Raw genomic sequence first — 19,353 nt, 5'->3', positions numbered from 1 at the left:
AAATAATAATAATAATAACTTCTTTATAAAAATTTTATAAAAAACCATTAAAATTTGATATTAAAAATATAATAATTTTAAAATCTAATTAAAAAATAAGATATTAAAAAAAATTATTATCTCAAATTTTAAAATTTATAAGACTAATTTTCAAGTATACAAAGTAAATTTCTACCTTTTATACAGAAACTTCTACTTTTAATTACAAAAATCCAAAAATATACCCAAATAAAGCCTTGTCGCCCCATTTTATTTCAAAAGCTAATTTGAAGTCCATTTTCCGTTAGGAAGTCCTTTCCCCACCCCCCTCAAATGCAAATTTTTCCTTGGAAAGAAAAAGCGAAAAGAAAAGAAAGAAAGAAAAAGAAAATAAGATCAACATTGACTTCTCTTTTCTCCTCAACAAAAGGGGGGGAGGTAAGAAACAAATATCAATGGCTGGAGAGGGCAAAGAGAGATGTTTAACAGGTAAGGCACAAGAGGATCACATTAAGCTGCAAAAATTTTTGTCCTAAGTTGCAAGGATAAGAGCACAAATACAGAGCTGCCATCTTGTAAAGCTCTTCCGGTATGCTCGAGCCCTACTCAACCACAGCCAACAGGTCACTTTCTTTGCAAAAGCAGTGTCTACCATCTGTTCCCAAATCCACCTGATAAAGTTGCAGCAAGTGCAATACCATCAGAAACAGAGTTTAAGCCAGAAGAAATGATGCCCGCATGCAATTTAAAGATGATTAGACAGAAAAAGGGGGAAAAAGAGTCTTCATGGATATCTCCTATATGGGTGTTATTTCTTCGAAGGAGGTAGTAAATTGATTCCTGGTTCAATCCGTTCACCTAAAATTTGCTTCATCTATGACATAAAGGTGTTCATCCAAGCAATTTTGTGTCCATGCTGTACTATCACCACGGTATTCCCTACTTCTTTTACTACATTACCTCTTGACTGAGAAAACAGAGCATGGTCTTGGCTACTTGTATGAATCTTGACGAATAAATGGTTTTGGGGCCATCAAACACAAGTGAAACTGGAAGTTATTAGACTATTTCTCAGACTCGAGTACATCTAATTATCACAAACTGTTTCATTAGATGGGACCAATTGAGAATAGGCTCCAATTTTCTATTCGCAATCCATGTGTAAAAGGATCTTGGTCCTCAAGGTGTGTTTCGTCACTATTCAAATACTGCCATTTTAAGAGTTAATAGGATGTAGCCTCTTCAGACACTATTTTCTTTAGCAGTCTCAAACATAATATCACCAATCTCAGCGATAATAAGCATCTCTTCTATTGCTCAATATGTTTGAAACAAATAGACCCAATAACCAATGTGATGGTAGCCATTCAAGCTATTAACATATACATGAAATGGCCAGATATCACAGTGACTCACAACTATGAAGAATAAGTTACTTGCAAGGGGATAGGAACCTCCATTTGTAAAGGTACCTTTGAAAAAGGCTAGTAAATCATATTAAGTGCTATATGAATAAACTTAATTTCTACAGAGTCAGTATTTACCTCATAAGCATTTATGTCTGAGAAAAGAACCTGCAAAAAGATAGCCATTCCCTTCCTTTAGATGGTATAAAAGCACTAGAATATAAAAAAAATGCCATTAAGCGCATAGAAAGTCCAGTTTCTTGGAGAATTCACAAGTCCCAGTGGCATCGATATAAATTATTCACTGAAAAAATTATTTATACAAGAACACCAACAAAAAGAAGATCCATTATGATTCATTACCTTCTTCCCAGCCTCAACTTCCCCAACATCAGCACCAACAGAGAGAATCTGATGACAAAAAAGCAAGCATTCATAAAAATATCCTCAAGCATCCATTATCGAAGAACAATTATAAAAGAAAATCTGTTCCCCATGCCTCCCAAGGCAACGTAAGTGTTTTACTTACCTCCCCCATAAGGTATCGCTCAAATTTAACAGCAGATTTGGGCAGCAAAACTCCACCAGATGATTTCTGCAGCACAAAGCATTTCACATCAGCGTAACAGCTTATAAACAGGGTGTGTGTTCTTGGCATATACAGTTCGAACAAGTTAGACTTGTCTAAGGCATAGTAATAGACCTCCACCCAATGCCAATGAATTGGACACAGATATAAGCAACTCAGGTAGAGAGAAAGGATGTTCTCCTGAAGAACAATGCAACAAATACTAAACAAGCAACATGCATCCTCTGAGATATTTATCCTGGCCAATGTAAACATGCAGGAAATTCAAAATATTCAAGAATAATGATTCTGTGACTTTTCTGATGTCATTTCCCCATATAGAGCAATCTTGCATTATCTAAGATCAGGTGTTGCCTGAAAGATCATTGTGGCCAAACCATCATTGAGAATTCTGCTTTGGGGGGGAAAATGAACTGGTGAGAAACCTATGTAAGTTTTGAAGAAGGATGGATAGCATCAAAGTGACACCAAGGGATCATAATAGGAAGTGACTACAATCAAGGAAACACAAATGCTTGATTTTAATGTGAGTGTTTTGTTAGAGCTCTTGATGAGCCAGAAGCTCTAACCTCACATCTTTCCCAACTCTGGGACACCATTTACAACCACACAAATTCTGTCTAAGAGGTTTCAGGGATCCTATTCAAAGTATCTATACTCAGCAGCATCATTTAGGGATATCACTAAATAGCCATCAAGTAATTATATAAGTATTAGTATTAAGAAAGCTAATATACAATGCTACACTCTCTTTCTAATGCTTATGTTTGACATAATGTATGGGACATAAAATTAGAGCTCTTGATGGCTAGAATTTGTAAGGGTTTGCCCATGTAAACCTGACATCTAACCCTTATTTCATCCCAGAGGTTGCAGCTCTACAAAGTTTCGTCAAAATATTGTGTGAATGGCCGAATACCTTGGCCTTGAGTTTTGTATATTATATATAGACTTTACAAGGATGCTATACATGGAAAGCAAGTAAAAGCAAATAAATCCCCGCATGATTCTAGCCCTATACATGTAAACTATAATCTGTCAAATAATATATGCTAACTGTACAGAATAATAAATGGAGAAATAAGGAAACAATTGTGGGCTAAAATGAGGAAAGAAGTGTGGGCTAAAATAAGGAAAGAAGTGTGGACAACAAAGTTGTCCTTTGACAAGTTTATCTAAGAGATTTCAAGAACCCTAATGGAAACAACAGTAAAGGACGTCAACATCTTGAACCAGATTCATATAAATAACTTGATAAATGGCCAACAGAACCATAGATGGAGCACTATGGGTTTTGTGGTTGTGTCTAAACACACTTTTTTCTACCCATGTACCAGAATTTTCCAAAAGGATAACGATCAAATGAAAACTAAAGAAATTTCAAAAAAAGGGTCAGAGTATTAACAACATAATAAATATGCCATCTTAAAAGTTTTAAGTTCCAACTGGCAAACATCTATAATTCTTTCAAAAGTAAAGCAACCATCAAATAATGATTGCAAAATACAAATCTAGCTCAGTAAATTATATATTGTTAAACAGAAACAACCTAGAGAAGAATTGTAAATGTTAGACAAAAATAAGAACAAACACAAATACATGTGTGTGTGTGCGTGTGTAGAGGAATTCAACAAGCAAAGGAAGAAGGAATCATTTTATATAAATAAGAGAGAAAGATATGATAAATGACAAAGAAAAACAAAACAAACACCAAAATAAACAATATATTAAGATTTTAAATTTGCCTCAACCTTGGCATTAAAAACTTTTAATCTAGATGACAGGAATCAAAATACACTCTAGTGATACATACATCCACAGGGGCCTACAATTCCAAGTAATGTTCATAAAAAAAAAAAAAAAAGGTTCAATACAAATCTCAAACTCCACCAAAAATAGAAAAATACATTTCTATTTGATATTACAAATTCTAGTTAAATTACAAAAGGAATTAAGCTGTGGGCTCAGCCAAGTTATCAAAATATAATGCAAAGGAAACTGATACATGGTCATTACACCCTAGCTTGTAACCTGAAAGACTATCAGGCATCTCCCCAGATCTTTCCCATTTCAAATAAACATACAGATTTGCAACTTACTATAAACTAATATTTGGCAATTTGATATTTACAAGTATTTCAAGTCATGGTTCAAATGGGTAACTTAAAAAAGACATCACAATATATACAGGAACTATTACAAATCTTTTCAGGAAAAATGCACGTGTTATGAACTTATGATGATCAGACAAACACTACATTCCACTCATCTTTTGATTCAAAGCATTCAAATTTGTACCCATGCTTTAGTTACATAAAGTAGGCACAATCTTAAACCTTAAAACTCAACATCATACACAGACTAATTGATGGCTTAAATACTTTTTCAACTTCAAGCTTCTGAAAAGAATAGTACAGAAAGAGAGAGAAAAAAAACCCTCAAAAGCAAGCTAATCAAATCAAGATATTAACAGAGGCCCAGATGACTCTAGCTCAACCCCGATAATGTTAGACTTCTATTAGGCTATCCTTCAACCCTAAAGCTTAAGCCATTTGGTAATTTGCTAATATCCTAATAATGTATAACAAGCTTGTTATGCTTAACACATTGCCTTGCCAGTGGCCACTTCTTATTAAGGGTATCTCATATTAAACTACCAGTAAACCTAAAAGCATAAATTGGGCTAATAACGTACATCAAACCAGTAACACTTGAAACCCATCTCATGTGCGGGTCTCTTCTTGACCTCGAACACCAAAGCGCCATGAACCAAGGCTCTAATATCATATTAAACTATCAATTATCCTAAAACCCTAACGTCTCCGATGATAAGTCAACAATCCCGACATACACTTAACACTTCAATTGAAAAACTCCAAATTTTATAGTAAAAACAGAAGCAGCAGCAACCATACCTCAGGCAGCTCCTGCAAACGAATCAGGACTCTATCAGCTTGTGGAACAACCTGCAAGACCCAATGGCGATAAGCATATAAAACAAAATCAAATTACAAAAGACCATAACTTGAAGCACAAAAAAAAAAACAAACCTTTGTGGGTTCCCACTTCTTGGCGATTGCGTTGATTTTCAGTGCACTACTGCGAAGTCCTGTTCATGAACCATATACAAAATCACTCACAAAATAAAATTAAAAAATGGGGAAAAAGAGAGAAAATTTCAGAAATAGAGGTCGAACAGACCTAGTAATCTCTTGCTGGGGGAAGGAGTGTGGGGCTTGTGAGACGAGAAGGGTCTAGCGAGTGTGATGAAAGTGGATGCCATGGATGGATAAGGAGGAGAGCGCAGAGAGGCGAACGGGAGAAATGAGGGTAGCCGAAAACGGAAGAGTGAGAGAGACAAGTGTAAGCTGCCGATTGGTTTGAAGTGTGAACCACCTTGTAGTTCCCACGCTCTTCTAGAGAGTTCCAAAATTTACTTTGCCTTAGGTTTCTAGAGTTTAAGTCAAAAATATTCCATTGATAGAAGAAAAAATGGTAAGAATAGTAGCCATCTTAAAATATTTCTCACTCGTAAGCATCCACAAAAAATTTTCTTTTTTAGTGTAAAAAACCACTTATTGTGATTTTAAAAGTTTTAAAAATATCTTTAAAACCATAGTTACAAACTTTAGTTTTACAATTTTTCATAAAATCATAATTAGTAACTGTGGTTTCAAAATTATTTTTAATCCACCTTCGTTTTAACGGTATTATGATTTTAATATTATTTTTAAAATATTTTTTATCATAATAATCATAAAACCATAGTTAGTAAATGTGGTTTTAAAAATATCTTAAAAACTACAGTTATAGACTATGGTTTTACAATTTTCTTTAAAACCACAGTCATAGATTGTGGTTTTATAATTTTCTTTAAAACCACAGTTACTAATTGTGGTTTCACAAATATCTTTAAGGGAACTCATGTAACCATACATCAACTAAAAAAAAATGAGATTTTAAAACTTTGCTTTTTTATTTTTAATTTTAGTGTAAATTATAGATGTACCAAAATTTCTTAACGATGTACCAAATTTCCTTAAAGTTCGTTTTGAAGTGGGGAAAATTCTTACAATTTTTCATTGTCAGTCTAAAATTATTTTTTTGACAAATTATCCTTAATAAATTTTTTCTTTACAACTGTTTTAAAATTATATATATATATTATCTTTATTTCTTGAAATTTTGAGAAAATAATTTCGCCTACATGCATTCCCATAAAATTTTATATATTTATGGTAAATAAAATATTTATTTTTTTTAAGAATTTTATCACATATGAATTAAAAAAATTATTTCTTCATAATATTTTTAAATTTTATAATAACTAAACAAATTGTTTATATTAATTTAAAATTTAATATTTCCATATGAAAATTAATGCCAATGATTATGATTTTAGGTTATTCCTTATTAAGTATGATTTGAATTTATGTCTTGGTTAAAATGTATAATTTTTTAATTATATGAAAGAAAAATAGGTTATGGTTGTAACAATTTGTTTAGTTAAAATTTCTTTCATTTAGACTTTAGGATGCATTTAAGTCTTATTTGTTTAAATTATCAAGGAAACAGATGAATAATATAACATCACTAATTTGAATTAACATTTTATATAACCTTAAATGTATGACCCAAAGTATTATAGTTCTACAAACATGAAAAAAGCTCTCAATGTGTCCCACATGATGGAATCTTTCTCTTTCGTTGTGGACATCTACGGTAGATGGTCATATTTGTTGTATCCATCTATGCTATCTAAAAAGTCTCCATCTCTATAGACTATAACACGCCATCTACATGAGTTGTCGAGTTAGATGGGATTGATGGAGGTAGAACTCGATGTACACGTGGAGCTTGATGTCCTATAGGTACCCGTATATGTAATCGTGCGGCATGAGTTGTCCCCTCAAGAAAAGGTAGAGGTGCAATGGGCTCTGTAACAGGTGGAGGTGCAATAGACTCTGTAACAGGTGGGGGTGCACCCAATGATATAGATGCCTGGGGTGGAGGTGGAGGTGGAGGTGGAGGTGAAGAAGTCTGTATAGATGTAACATGAGGGAAGAAAGGTAAGTCTAATAATATAGATGGCTCAATAGGGGTAAGGGTAAATGGTATGGTAGTCTCAGGTCGAGATGAATGGGTTGATATGGATACATCAGGGGGAGAGAGTGGTGACTCTAATGATGCAGATGGTTGAAATAGAGGAAAGGTAGATGTGACTGGTGGATGTGAGGGTTGTACCAAAGTAGATGCCAGAGGTACATGTCGCTGACCAGCTCGACGACCACCTCTCCCCCGACCTCTAATGGGTGGTACCTTAATAGGCATAATCAATGATGGTGGTCTCATGGATGGCCATGAAGATGTGGATGGCTCTTGTGTCGAGTGTACGTGATGGTCCTCTCCTATAGCATGTAAAACATCAATAACAATTCGGTGAGTTTCCTCCAAATCATTTGAAATAGTCATCTACGATACGATAGTGATCTGTATAAGAAAATGAAACATGAGGCATTTGCACATAATTTAAGTTTAACATTCATTAAAAAATGGTTTGTATCTCAAATGGTCTCATCAATAACTTAGTGGCAGAAGTTGTACTATGGAACCTCATATGATCTCTATGCAAAACAAATGCGATCAGGCTTCGCATGATACGTCGATACCACCGCATATATGGATCATAAAAATCCATGATAGTAATAGCAAGTGGTGTTATCACAATACGCTCAGAACGAGTAGCCCAAAGAGAAATATACTGAGCATGGAATGTCGCCCAATCATACTGATATTGTCCTCATCTATCCACTAAATGTAGCTTCATATCTATTAAACAAGGTGGAGGTATCCATTGTTGCATACGAAACTGGCATAAAACTCACTCCAGTCTATGCCACTCGATAATATCAAAGCAAATTAGAGGTGACATAGTTCACCAAATTTCTTCATCAGCCTGACATATAATCGGAAGATGTGCAATCAAATTTGATGTATATGGTTCCCATAATACCTATAATTTAAAAATATAATAATAATTAGTCACATTGGTGGAAAATGTTGCAAAGGTAACCTTATGCATCAACACTTTACTTGATCCTGTGTTTGGGCATCCGATTGATCTCGATGGAATGTCAACACATGTGGTGATGGGTTATGAGACCAAAACAAAGGTACTCTCCACCTGTGGCCCAATGGATCGATTGTGAGTGCCTCATCTGGCAATAGACGATCGTGTAAACCATTAACTACATCATCATGTACATGTGGGACTACTATAGGCACTGGAGGCAATGTTTTCAGAACCGGACCGGTCATCGAACCGGAAAAATTATTGGTTCACGGTTCACTGGTTGGACCGGCGGTCGAACCGGTTGAACCGGTGATGTAATAAATATATAATTTATATATTATATACAATTAAAATAATTATAAAATTAAAAATATATAAAATTATAAATTTTAATAATGTTTGGTTTTTATATTTGGTATATTAAATTAAATGATAAAGTTTAATATTTTAAATTTTATTAAATAGAAATATGTAATATTTAAGAATGAAGATATATTTAAGATGAAAAAATTTATAATATTTAATTTTTTTTTTGTATTTTATTGTTTTAAAATTGTTCTATTAATTAGTTTATATTATTTTTTATAATTATTATTATTAAAATAAACAGGAATTTAAATATTTACATTTCTTTACAGATTTTATATGATAAAAATTTGAAATAAAAACATTAATCTTAAGTCTTATTATATATATATATATATATTAACAACATTACAATGCTCAATGGTTCATGCGTCCAGCCCTCAAAGAGGGCCATGTTAGTATTATTCCTAGTCCCACATCGGAAGCACATGAATTCCATGTGCTTCAAGTGCTCTATAAATAGATACCTTGCAACATACTTTGTAAGCTAAGCAAGCCAGCAAATTGGGCTTGGAAGTAGGGCCCAAGGGAAAGATTTATAAGCTATATTTTTATTGGATTGGGCCCGGTGGCTTGAACCAAATATGAGTTTATAATTAGTTAAGTTTTAAAAGTATTGGGCCTGGAATGGGCTCAATCGTTAATGGGCCTCTTAATAGTAACAAATATTTGTAGAATAGGAAAAAAAAAAAAAAAACTTGGTCGGTTCATAAAAAACCGGACGGTTTGACCGTTTTGGCGGTTTGACCGGAGGTTTGACCGATGGTTTGACTGGCGGTTTGACCAATTCAATACCGGTTTGGCCATAAAAGGGTTAATTGGGTTGGACCGAACCGAAAAGGTCACCGGTCGACGGTTTGACCGGTTGAACCGGCTGGTCCGGTCCGGTTTTTAAAACATTGATTGGAGGACGACCAAAATCAGGTCGACCCACATGAAGTCTCTCTCATGACCACAACTACAAAATCAGATAGCATTATCAAAATTAAACAAACTTACAACAATAATATGAATCAATTAATTAGAATAGATTGTTATGTTGAAATACTTGTAATAGTGTGATAGGTCCAAAAATCTTTGTGGCACTATCCAAACTCGCACGACATAACTCTCTATATAGGTATGCCAACACTGCACTACCCCAACTATAGTGAGAAATCTCAATGAAGTCTCTCAACAATGGAAGGTAGCATAACTGTACATGTGTTCCGGTCTTGCATGCGAACAATGCTCGACCCAATAGTGCTAATATGAAAGCACGAGCATAACGCTGTAAAATAACATCATCGACCCCTGTTAGTGGATATGAGAACTGCTCACGCAACCATCGTGCTGATATAACTGACCCTTTAATCTGAGATGGAGGTGGAACCACACCTAAAAACTCTGAACATAGTAGTGACCAATCTATGTCACATGTGCTAGTGATAGGAGGCCCATGAATATGTAATCCTAGAATCATGGCTTCATCCTGTAAAGTAACAGTCATCTTTCCAATAGGTAAATAAAATGTGTGTGTCTTGGGTCGCCATCTCTCAACAAGACTCGTGATCAATGGCCAATCTAGTGAAATGTGTCTGACACGATATACACCATAAAAACCAGACTGCATCACATATCGTTGAATATGAGGGTCCACTTCCCACTCTCGTATGAATGTCCATAAACGTTGTCGACATGTCAATACGGACAACATTGAGACTCATTGTAGCAATATGGGAGTCACTATGAAGAATCTTGAAGTGCAAATTAGGCAACTAGCTACGACCATCAATGCCCAACAAAGAGGAACTTTTCCTAGCAACACGGAAGTGAATCCAAAGGAGCAATGCAAGGCTATCACACTTAGGAATGGAAGAGAAATTGAGAGGTCACCATCAAAGGAAACCAAGTCCACCCCTATAGATGCGAACCCTACAGATGCGAACAATGGCCAAAATAAGAATAAAACGGAAGAAGATGAGATTGTGGATGATACACTAAGAGAGACTAACATGCTTCCAGCTATTTCATTCCCAGACAATCCTCTTATTCTCTCTACTCCACTTCCTTATCCTCAATGTTTTCAAAAACAAAAATTAGATAAGCAAGTTTCTAAGTTTTTGGAAATTTTTAAGAAAATTCACATAAATATTCCTTTTGCAGATGCCTTGGAACAAATGCCAAACTATGTCAAATTCATGAAAGACATCATTTCCAAAAAGAGAAGGTTGGAAGAGTTCGAAACAGTGAAGCTTTCTGAAGAATGTAGTGTTATTCTTCAAAAGAAATTGCCTCAAAAATTAAAAGATCCAGGGAGTTTCACTTTGCCTTGCACTATTGGAAATTCATTTTTTGAAAAAATTTTATGTGATCTTAGTGCTAGCATTAATCTTATGCCACTTTCTATTTGTAGGAAATTGGGACTTGGAGAGATGAAACAAACAACCATTTCTTTGCAACTAGCAGACCGATCCATCAAGTATCCACGTGGAATCATAGAAGATGTATTGGTAAAGGTGGATAAATTTATTTTTCCTACTGATTTTATGGTGTTAGATATGGAGGAAGACCAAGAAGTCCCACTCATTCTTGGCCGACCTTTCTTGGCTATGGGAAGAGCTTTAATTGATGTTCAAAACATTGAGAGTAAACAAGGAAGAGGTTATGTTCAACATCTACCAAGCCATGAGATTTCCAGAAGATCCAAGCACTTGCTTTCGGGTAGATATCATTAAGCAATGTGTAGAAGAAACATTTCAAGAAGATGTGCCAGCCGATCACCTAGAAAGATGTATCACCATTTCATTTCATGCTTATGATTTTAATAACTTTGTTGTTTGTGAATCTGATTTATCTTTTGTTAGTGAAGAATATCTCCACTATGTATTCGCCTTGGGAGCCTTGCAGTAGGTTACATCACTTAGCAATGAAGTGGGGAGTCTAGAGCCAATGGTAGCAATGACAGATTCTGAAATTTCTAAAAAAACAGATGCAGCAAACTACAACTCCAGAGTTAAAGCAATTACCTGAGCATCTTCGCTATGCATTCTTGGGTGATAGTTACACTTTTCTAGTAATTGTTGCGGCAACACTCACACCCAAAGAAGAAGAAAAGTTGTTGCGTGTGTTAAGGGAGCATAGAACAGCCTTGGGATGGACTATTTCTGACATAAATGGTATAAGTCCTTCCATTTGCATGCACAAGATTTTAATGGAGGAACTTTATAAACCGTCAATCGAGCACCAAAGAAGATTAAATCCAGAAATAAAGGAAATAGTGAGAGCCAAAATTTTGAAGCTCCTTAATGCTGGAATTATTTATGCTATTTCAGACAGCTCATGGATAAGTTCAGTGTAGGTTGTACCAAAAAAATGTGGTATGATGGTGGTGAAAAATGACAACAATGAGTTTATTCCTACAAGAACAGTCACAGGTTGGTGTGTATGTATGGATTATCACAAGTTGAACAAAGCAACAAGGAATGATCATTTTCCACTTCTATGGATTATCACAAGTTGAACAAAGCAACAAGGAATGATCATTTTCCACTTCTTTTCATTAATCAAATGTTGGATCGATTGGCTAGGTATTCCTACTATTGCTTCTTAGATGGTTATTCAGGGTATAACCAGATTGCCATAGCTCTCGAATATCAGGAAAAAACTACATTCACATGCCCCTGCGGAACATTTGCTTTTAGGAGGATGCCTTTCGGATTGTGTAATGCACCAGTGACATTTCAACGTTGCATGATGGCTATTTTTTCTGATATGGTGGAAGATATAATGGAAATTTTCATGGATGACTTTTTAGTTTTTGGTACACCTTTTGATCATTGTTTGCATAATTTAACTCTTGTTTTGTAGAGATGCGAAGATAAAAATTTAGTCCTAAACTGGGAAAAGTGTCATTTCATGGTTCAAGAAGGGATCGTGCTTGGTCATAAAGTGTCATCTAAAGGAATTGATGTGGACCGAGCTAAAATTGCAACCATAGAAAACTACCACCTCCAAGGAATGTGAAGGGAATCATAAGTTTTTTAGGACTTACGGGATTTTATAGAAGATTTATAAAGGATTTTTCTAAACTTTCTAAACCTTTATGTAATCTTCTTGAAAAAAATTCTGCATTTGACTTTGATGATGCTTGTTTGCAAGCCTTTAATGCAATCAAGGAGAAACTAGTTTCAGCACCAATTATGATTGTACCTGAATGAAATCAACCTTTTGAAGTCATGTGTGATGCAAGTGACTTTGCAATTGGAGCAGTATTAGGACAAAGGCGAGACAAACTATTCAGGGCCATTTATTATGCAAGTCGGACATTGAATGAAGCTCAATTAAATTGTACAACAACTGAGAAGGAGATACTTGTTATGGTGTTTGCTTGTGAAAAATTTTGATCTTACCTCATTGGTACAAAGGTGATAATGTTCACTAATCATGTAACACTTCGATATTTGTTTGGCAAGAAGGATGCTAAGCCTAGGCTGATTCGTTGGATCCTACTTCTTTAAGAGTTTGATTTGGAGATTCGAGATATGAAAGGAAGCGAAAATTCAGTTGCTGATCATCTCTCTCGGGTGGAGCAAAAGGAAGTAAGATCAGATTCAGTGATCCAAGAAGTATTTCCTGATGAGCAGTTGTTTGCATGTGAGATCAAGTTTCTTTGGTATGATGATATTGTAAACTACCTAGCTTGTAAAGTATTGCCACCAGATCTCACTTACCACCAACGCCAAAAGTTTCTGCATGATGTGAAATATTATCTTTGGGATGAGTCTTTGCTGTTCAAAAGATGCCCTAATCAAATCATTTGAAGATGTGTGCCAGAAGAAGATATGCAAGCTATTCTCCATCATTGCCATTCCTCATCATATGGAGGACACTTTGGAGCAACCCGAACAGCAGCTAAGGTACTTCAAAGTCAGGAGTTACCATTGAAAAATATCTTAGAGGTTGAGTTGTTTGATGTTTGGGGAATAGATTTTATGGGGCCTTTTCCTCCTGCTTTTGGCTTTGTTTATATCTTGTTAGCAGTTGATTATGTGTCAAAATGGGTGGAAGCAATTGCTACAACAACAAATGATGCAAAGGTAGTGCTCAAATTTCTGCATAAGAATACATTCACAAGATTTGGCACTCCATGAGCTATTATTAGTGATGAAGGGACCCACTTTTGCAACAAGTTGTTTGATAATCTTCTTTCTAAATATGGTGTGAAGCATAAGATAGCACTTGCCTACCATCCTCAAACTAATGGCCAAGCTGAAATTTCAAATCGAGAAATCAAGAACATCATTGAGAAGACGGTCAACACCAATAGAAAGGATTGGGCCAAGAAGCTTGATGATGCGTTGTGGGCATACCGTACATGCTTTAAACACCTACCGAGATGTCTCCTTACCGATTAGTGTTTGGAAAGGCATGTCATCTTCCTGTGGAGTTGGAGCATAGAGCTTACTGGGTTGTAAAAAAGTTTTATTTTGATTTGAAGGCAGCAGGGGAAAAACAACTTCTTCAATTGAATGAGATAGATGAATTTTGGAACGATGCTTATGAAAATGCAAAGATCTACAAAGAACAGACGAAGAAGTGGCATGACAAGCAGATCCTTAGGCGTGAGTTTGCTCCAGGACAGCAGGTTTTGCTCTTCAATTCGCGACTCAAAGTCTTCCTAGGTAAGTTAAAATCAAGATGGACAGGTCCTTATACAATTGACAAGTTTCCTCTTTTGGAGCAATAGACTTGGAGGACAAGACAGGGAATATATTCAGAGTTAACAGTCAAAGATTGGAGCACTATTATGGAGAACAAGTGGAGAGGAAATGTGCATTTATTCCTCTTGGAGATCCTAATTGATGAAGATTGAAAAGTCTAGATGTAGACTTTAAAACAAACGTTTATGGGAGGCAACCCATAGTATTTTTTTTTCTTTTATTTTTATTTATTTATTTATTTATTTTAATAATTTGGATTTTGATGCAAGTTTGTCTAGCATGAATAAAGAGCTTAAAATTACAAACTATAGTTGATGCACCATGAAACTAGGGAAGTTTCTTTCATTTCTTCAATCTTTCTCACTTTTGAATTACAATGAGGACGTTGTTTAGTTTAAGTTTGGGGGTGTAAACTCCTAGAGTTATTTTGTCTTCTTGAGTTGTTGGGATTCTCTTACCAAGCATGTATTTGAGTATGATTGAATTTTCTATGACTCTAAAATTTGTGATTGAGCATGGTTTTGAGATTTTTTTTTTTTTAATTTCTATTATGTCAGACAGAGTTTTGTGGGTACTTTGATTTAAATCTTTGTTCTTGAAAATAATTGAGCACATAGTCATTTCTTTATTCCATTTTGCTTATGAAGAGAAGGAGTTAAATTAATTGGACCAGGGAAGTTCAATCTTGTTTTGCTCTAGAATCCGTTGATGGATCCTTGAGGCGAAATCCTAGTTGATACGAAATATTAGAGAAATGATCTAGGCATTTTTTTTCATAACCAAAAAACTTTCCCAGCCGTTGTAGTTATCATGTCATCATTGCATGGTGTACTTCCATAGTCAACCCCCTTGAGCTTTATTTTACATAATCCTTTATTTTTTTTTCTTTTAACTACATAAACCATTCCCATTCTAAGCTTGAAAGGCAAAAAAAAAAAAAAAAAAAAAAAAAAACACCATGAATTTACCTTTACATTTTGAGAAAATGCTTTGGTGGAAATTTAGATTTAAATAGAAAGTTTGTTCAAAGGAAATTATCTGCATTATGTTGCTTTGTTTGATCAAAGTGTGAAAAAAAAAAAAAGTGAATGGCAAGAATTGAAAAAGGTTGAAGTGGTTGAAAATTTGAAAAGGCTACGAATATTGAGGTAGTTGAACAAAAAAAAAAGGGAGACTGACAAAAAAAAAAAAAAACTTAATAAGTGGAGTGTGGATTACTTCAGGTTTTGTTAAAGGTGTGCTTGGTACTGTGGATATCTCTTTTATTATTCTTTTTGCCAAGTACTTTCCCAATTTGCTTTGATTTTCCATATCCATTTTTCTTCTTAGCCTCCACCTTGTGGCCTGTCATTACAACCTGATTAAAGACCTTTTGATCTTTGATTTTGGTGTTGACTACATTATTGGAGAGGATTTTTGAAAATTGGACTTATGGAGTTAAGTTTTGAAAGATTCTTCCAGTTTTAGTCGTTTTATGTTTATCTGAATTTGCAAGTGGTTTGGAGTTAAATTGACTATATCACACACACACACACTCAAGGACTTAGCTTTAAGCTGAAGTAAACGCTTAACTTTTGCTTGACAAATCGCTAATTTTTTTTTTTTATTGATTATCCTGCTATCTTTGATGTTAAAAGAGTAAGATACTAGTTATGAAATCTAAATTCAGATCATGGCTTGGTGAGTGATGATACCTCTCTATGGGGTTTAGGGATTCATGCATGGATTGACACAATTATTTTCTTGCCTTTTGGAGCGGGACCCATCATCATTTCTAAGAGAGAATTAGATTGACACAAGACATGTTGACTCGGTAAAAGGAAACAAATAAGATTTTATGGAAGTTTGACTTGGTAAAAAAATGGAAAGGTGATGGTATTAGGCTGGACGTGAAAAAAGGAAGAGATATTCAAATCCGTTTTTTTTTGGGCGAGTTCCAAGCATTGGATGAAAAAAAAATGGGACAACGAAGAATTTTAGGGGGATTTTTTCGTTTTTGGACGCGACGACAGAGAAAAAAAAATCTCCCCAAAATTCTTCGTTGTCCTGTCTTTTTTTCATCCAATTCGTGGAACTCGCCCAAAAAAAAAAAACTGATCTGAATATCTCTTCCTCTTTTCACATCCAGCCTAATACCATCACCTTTCCATCTTTTTACCAAGTCAAACTTCCATAAAACTGTATTTGTTTCCTTTTACCGAGTCAATATGTCTTGTGTCAATCTAATTCTCTCTTAGAAATGATGACGGTCTCGCTCCAAAAGGCAAGAAAATAATTGTGTCAATCCATGCATGGATCCCTCTTCATATTTTAAAATGCCATTATATAAATATATATAATGACGTCATCGCCATATTGTTGAAACTGGTCTATCTCTTCTCACTCATGCATCGATGCCTCTAACTTTTTGGACTTACACATTTGTCACTATTGTATATCTCATCAACGTATGCCTACACCCACACTACATCTCTCATCTCCTTTTAACAAACTCTTTGAGTCTCCACCCAACTACACTAAACTTCGGGTGTTCGGTTGCTTATGTTATCCGTGGCTTCGTCCTTATTCTCAACATAAACTTTACTCTCGTTCCACTCCTTGTGTTTTTCTTGGTTACTCTTCAACACAAAGTGTCTATATTTGTCCACTTGTAAAACATATATTTCTCATCATGTCAAATTTCTTGAAAACACTTTTTCCTTTACCACTCACCAATCACATATAGCTCGTCCCACACCAGAGCTCATTTCCAACTGGCTTCCACCAGTCCAAACTCTAACCATTTCAAATGGCTCACTCAATACGCCTCCACAAAGGGATTTCTCAGGTCAACATCCGTCCCAAAATGCCTAACCGGTCAATCGCCTCTTCTCACCAATCGACGGTTTACCACCAAAACCACACAATTCTGAGACCTCTTTTGCTTCAACCACAACTTCATCCACCTATCAAAATACCCATCCCATGACCACTAGAGCCAAAAACAACATCCACAAACCCCTAACCAAGATGAATCTCACTATTGTCATTTCTCAACCATCAGACATTGAGCCTCATACTGTTAACCAAGCCCTAACCGATCCCAAATGGAGACAAGCCATGAATGATGAATTTGATGCTCTTGTTTGGAATGGAACTTGGGAGCTTGTTCCATCTACTTCTATGCAGAATCTTGTTGGATGTAAGTGGGTTTTTCGTATTAAACAGCTTCCTGATCGCTTTATTGACAGGTACAAAGCCAGATTAGTTGCCAAAGGTTTTCATCAGCGACCTGGCATGGATTATCATGACACCTTTAGTCCAGTTGTCAAGCCGACAACAATATGACTTGTTTTAAGCTTGGCAGTTAGTAAAGGTTAGCAATTGTGACAATTGGATGTTAATAATGTCTTCCTTCAAGGCCATCTTTCTGAAGATGTCTACATAGCCCAACCTTTGGGATTTGTTGATAGAGACAATCCAACACATGTATGCAAATTAAAGAAGACTATATATGGACTCAAGCAGGCCCTACGGGCTTGGTATCTTGAACTTCGTCAGTTCCTCATTGAGTCTGGGTTCACAAACTCTCAAACAGACACTTCTCTATTCATTCTCCACTCAGATGACATTACTATATATCTACTTGTTTATGTGGATGACATTATTATCACAGATACCAACACCAATATTATTCAGCACTACATTGCCTCCTAGCACAAAGATTTTCAATCAAGGATCTTGGCACCTTGTCCTACTTTCTTAGCATTGAGGTTCTTACCACTTCATCTGGTGTGTTGCTTACTCAAAGGCGCTACATCTCTGATCTTCTTGCCCGGACAAAAATGTCTGGTGCAAAACCTATTGCTACACCACTTGTTACAGATGGAAATCTTACACTTCATTCCAATACAACTCTGGCTAACTGCACAAAATATAGAATCCTTGTTGGCAGTCTACAATATTATTACCTCACTCGCCCAGACATATCATATGTTGTTAACAAGCTATCCCAATTCATTCATCGCCCGACGTCTGAACATTGGAATACTGCAAAATGACTGCTTCGATATCTATGTGGCACATGGACTCATGGATTATTTCTTCATAAGGCAAATACACTTTCTCTTCATGCCTTCTCAAATGCAGATTAGGCTGGCAACAAAGACGACTATACCTCTACGAGTGCTTATATTGTCTATCTTGGTCGTCATCCAATTTCTTGGTCATCCAAGAAACAACGTACAGTTGCTCAGTTATCCACATAGGCTGAGTATCGATCAGTTGCCGCTACTACTTCAGAAATCAATTGGATTTGTTCCCTTCTCACAGAGCTTGGCGTCACTCTACCTACACCGCCTGTTATCTATTGTGACAATGTTGGTGCCACCTATCTCTGTTCTAATCCAGTCTTTCATTTGCGGATGAAACATGTGGCAATTAACTATCACTTTATTCGAGTTAAATCAGGTGCTCTTCGTGTTACTCATGTTTCCTCAGCAGATCAACTTGTCGATGCTCTTACTAAACCGCTTCCAAGAATAACGGGTCAAGATTAGCGTCTCCTCCGGAGCTCCATCTTGAGAGGGCATATTAGAGAATTCATTACAATAGATTTTCTTTCTATTTTCAAATTATTTTAATTAGTTGTAACTTCCTATTTTTGTTGCAATTCCCTAATTCTAGGATTGTTTCCTATTTTTGTGTTTTGGGTAGATTGTTTCCTATTTTTTTGTTTTAGGTTTTGTATATATATATATTCATTCTTAATCAATGAAAAAGTCAAGTGATTGTTTCTCAATAATTCTCTCTCTACTTCAACATTAAATATCCTAGAGTGCTTCTAATGTGGTTTGATTAACTGGGGAAGGAATCAAGGAAACCCATTGCTTGGCATGAAAGGAAAAAAGAAGGAAATGCTAACAGGAACTTATGTCTTGTTTCATTTTGAGGAAAATAAAGGAGTTTTCCATTGTCTGGGATCCAAGGAAAGAATGGGGGAAGGAAGAAGGCTTCCACTCCTTCATTCTTTTATAAATGAGAAGACCCCCCAACTGTGGACTCCAAACAAATCATCTTCCTTCTCCTTGGAGCGCAAAGGCTTCTTTTGCCTCTTGTTAGAGTCCGAAGAGGAAGAACAATTGTTAAGGAAATGGTTGAAAGCGCTATTTCATTTCTTGTTGAGAAGTCAAGCAACTTGGTTGACAAGAAGCTTCCCTATTTAGCCAAGTAGAAGGCTAGATAAAGTTGTTGTGTAAC

At 35.6% G+C, this 19,353-nt stretch overlaps 1 protein-coding gene across 1 annotated transcript; it reads right to left on the bottom strand.

The window, feature by feature from the left end:
• Positions 1-355: 355 nt before the first annotated feature.
• LOC117931650 (10 kDa chaperonin 1, chloroplastic) lies at positions 356-5,356 on the bottom strand. The gene is made up of 7 exons (XM_034852647.1): positions 5,176-5,356; positions 5,025-5,083; positions 4,890-4,940; positions 1,915-1,980; positions 1,749-1,796; positions 1,524-1,553; positions 356-650 (listed from the first exon to the last, which is right to left on the bottom strand). The coding sequence occupies exons 1-7, from the start codon at positions 5,255-5,257 to the stop codon at positions 582-584; spliced, it is 405 nt and encodes a 134-aa protein (XP_034708538.1). The 5' UTR covers positions 5,258-5,356; the 3' UTR covers positions 356-581.
• Positions 5,357-19,353: the final 13,997 nt, after the last annotated feature.

This window comes from Vitis riparia, chromosome 15 (genome assembly GCF_004353265.1).
Source record: "Vitis riparia cultivar Riparia Gloire de Montpellier isolate 1030 chromosome 15, EGFV_Vit.rip_1.0, whole genome shotgun sequence".
NCBI classification, from domain to species: domain Eukaryota; kingdom Viridiplantae; phylum Streptophyta; class Magnoliopsida; order Vitales; family Vitaceae; genus Vitis; species Vitis riparia.
This window is presented reverse-complemented; position numbering and strand designations above follow the sequence as displayed.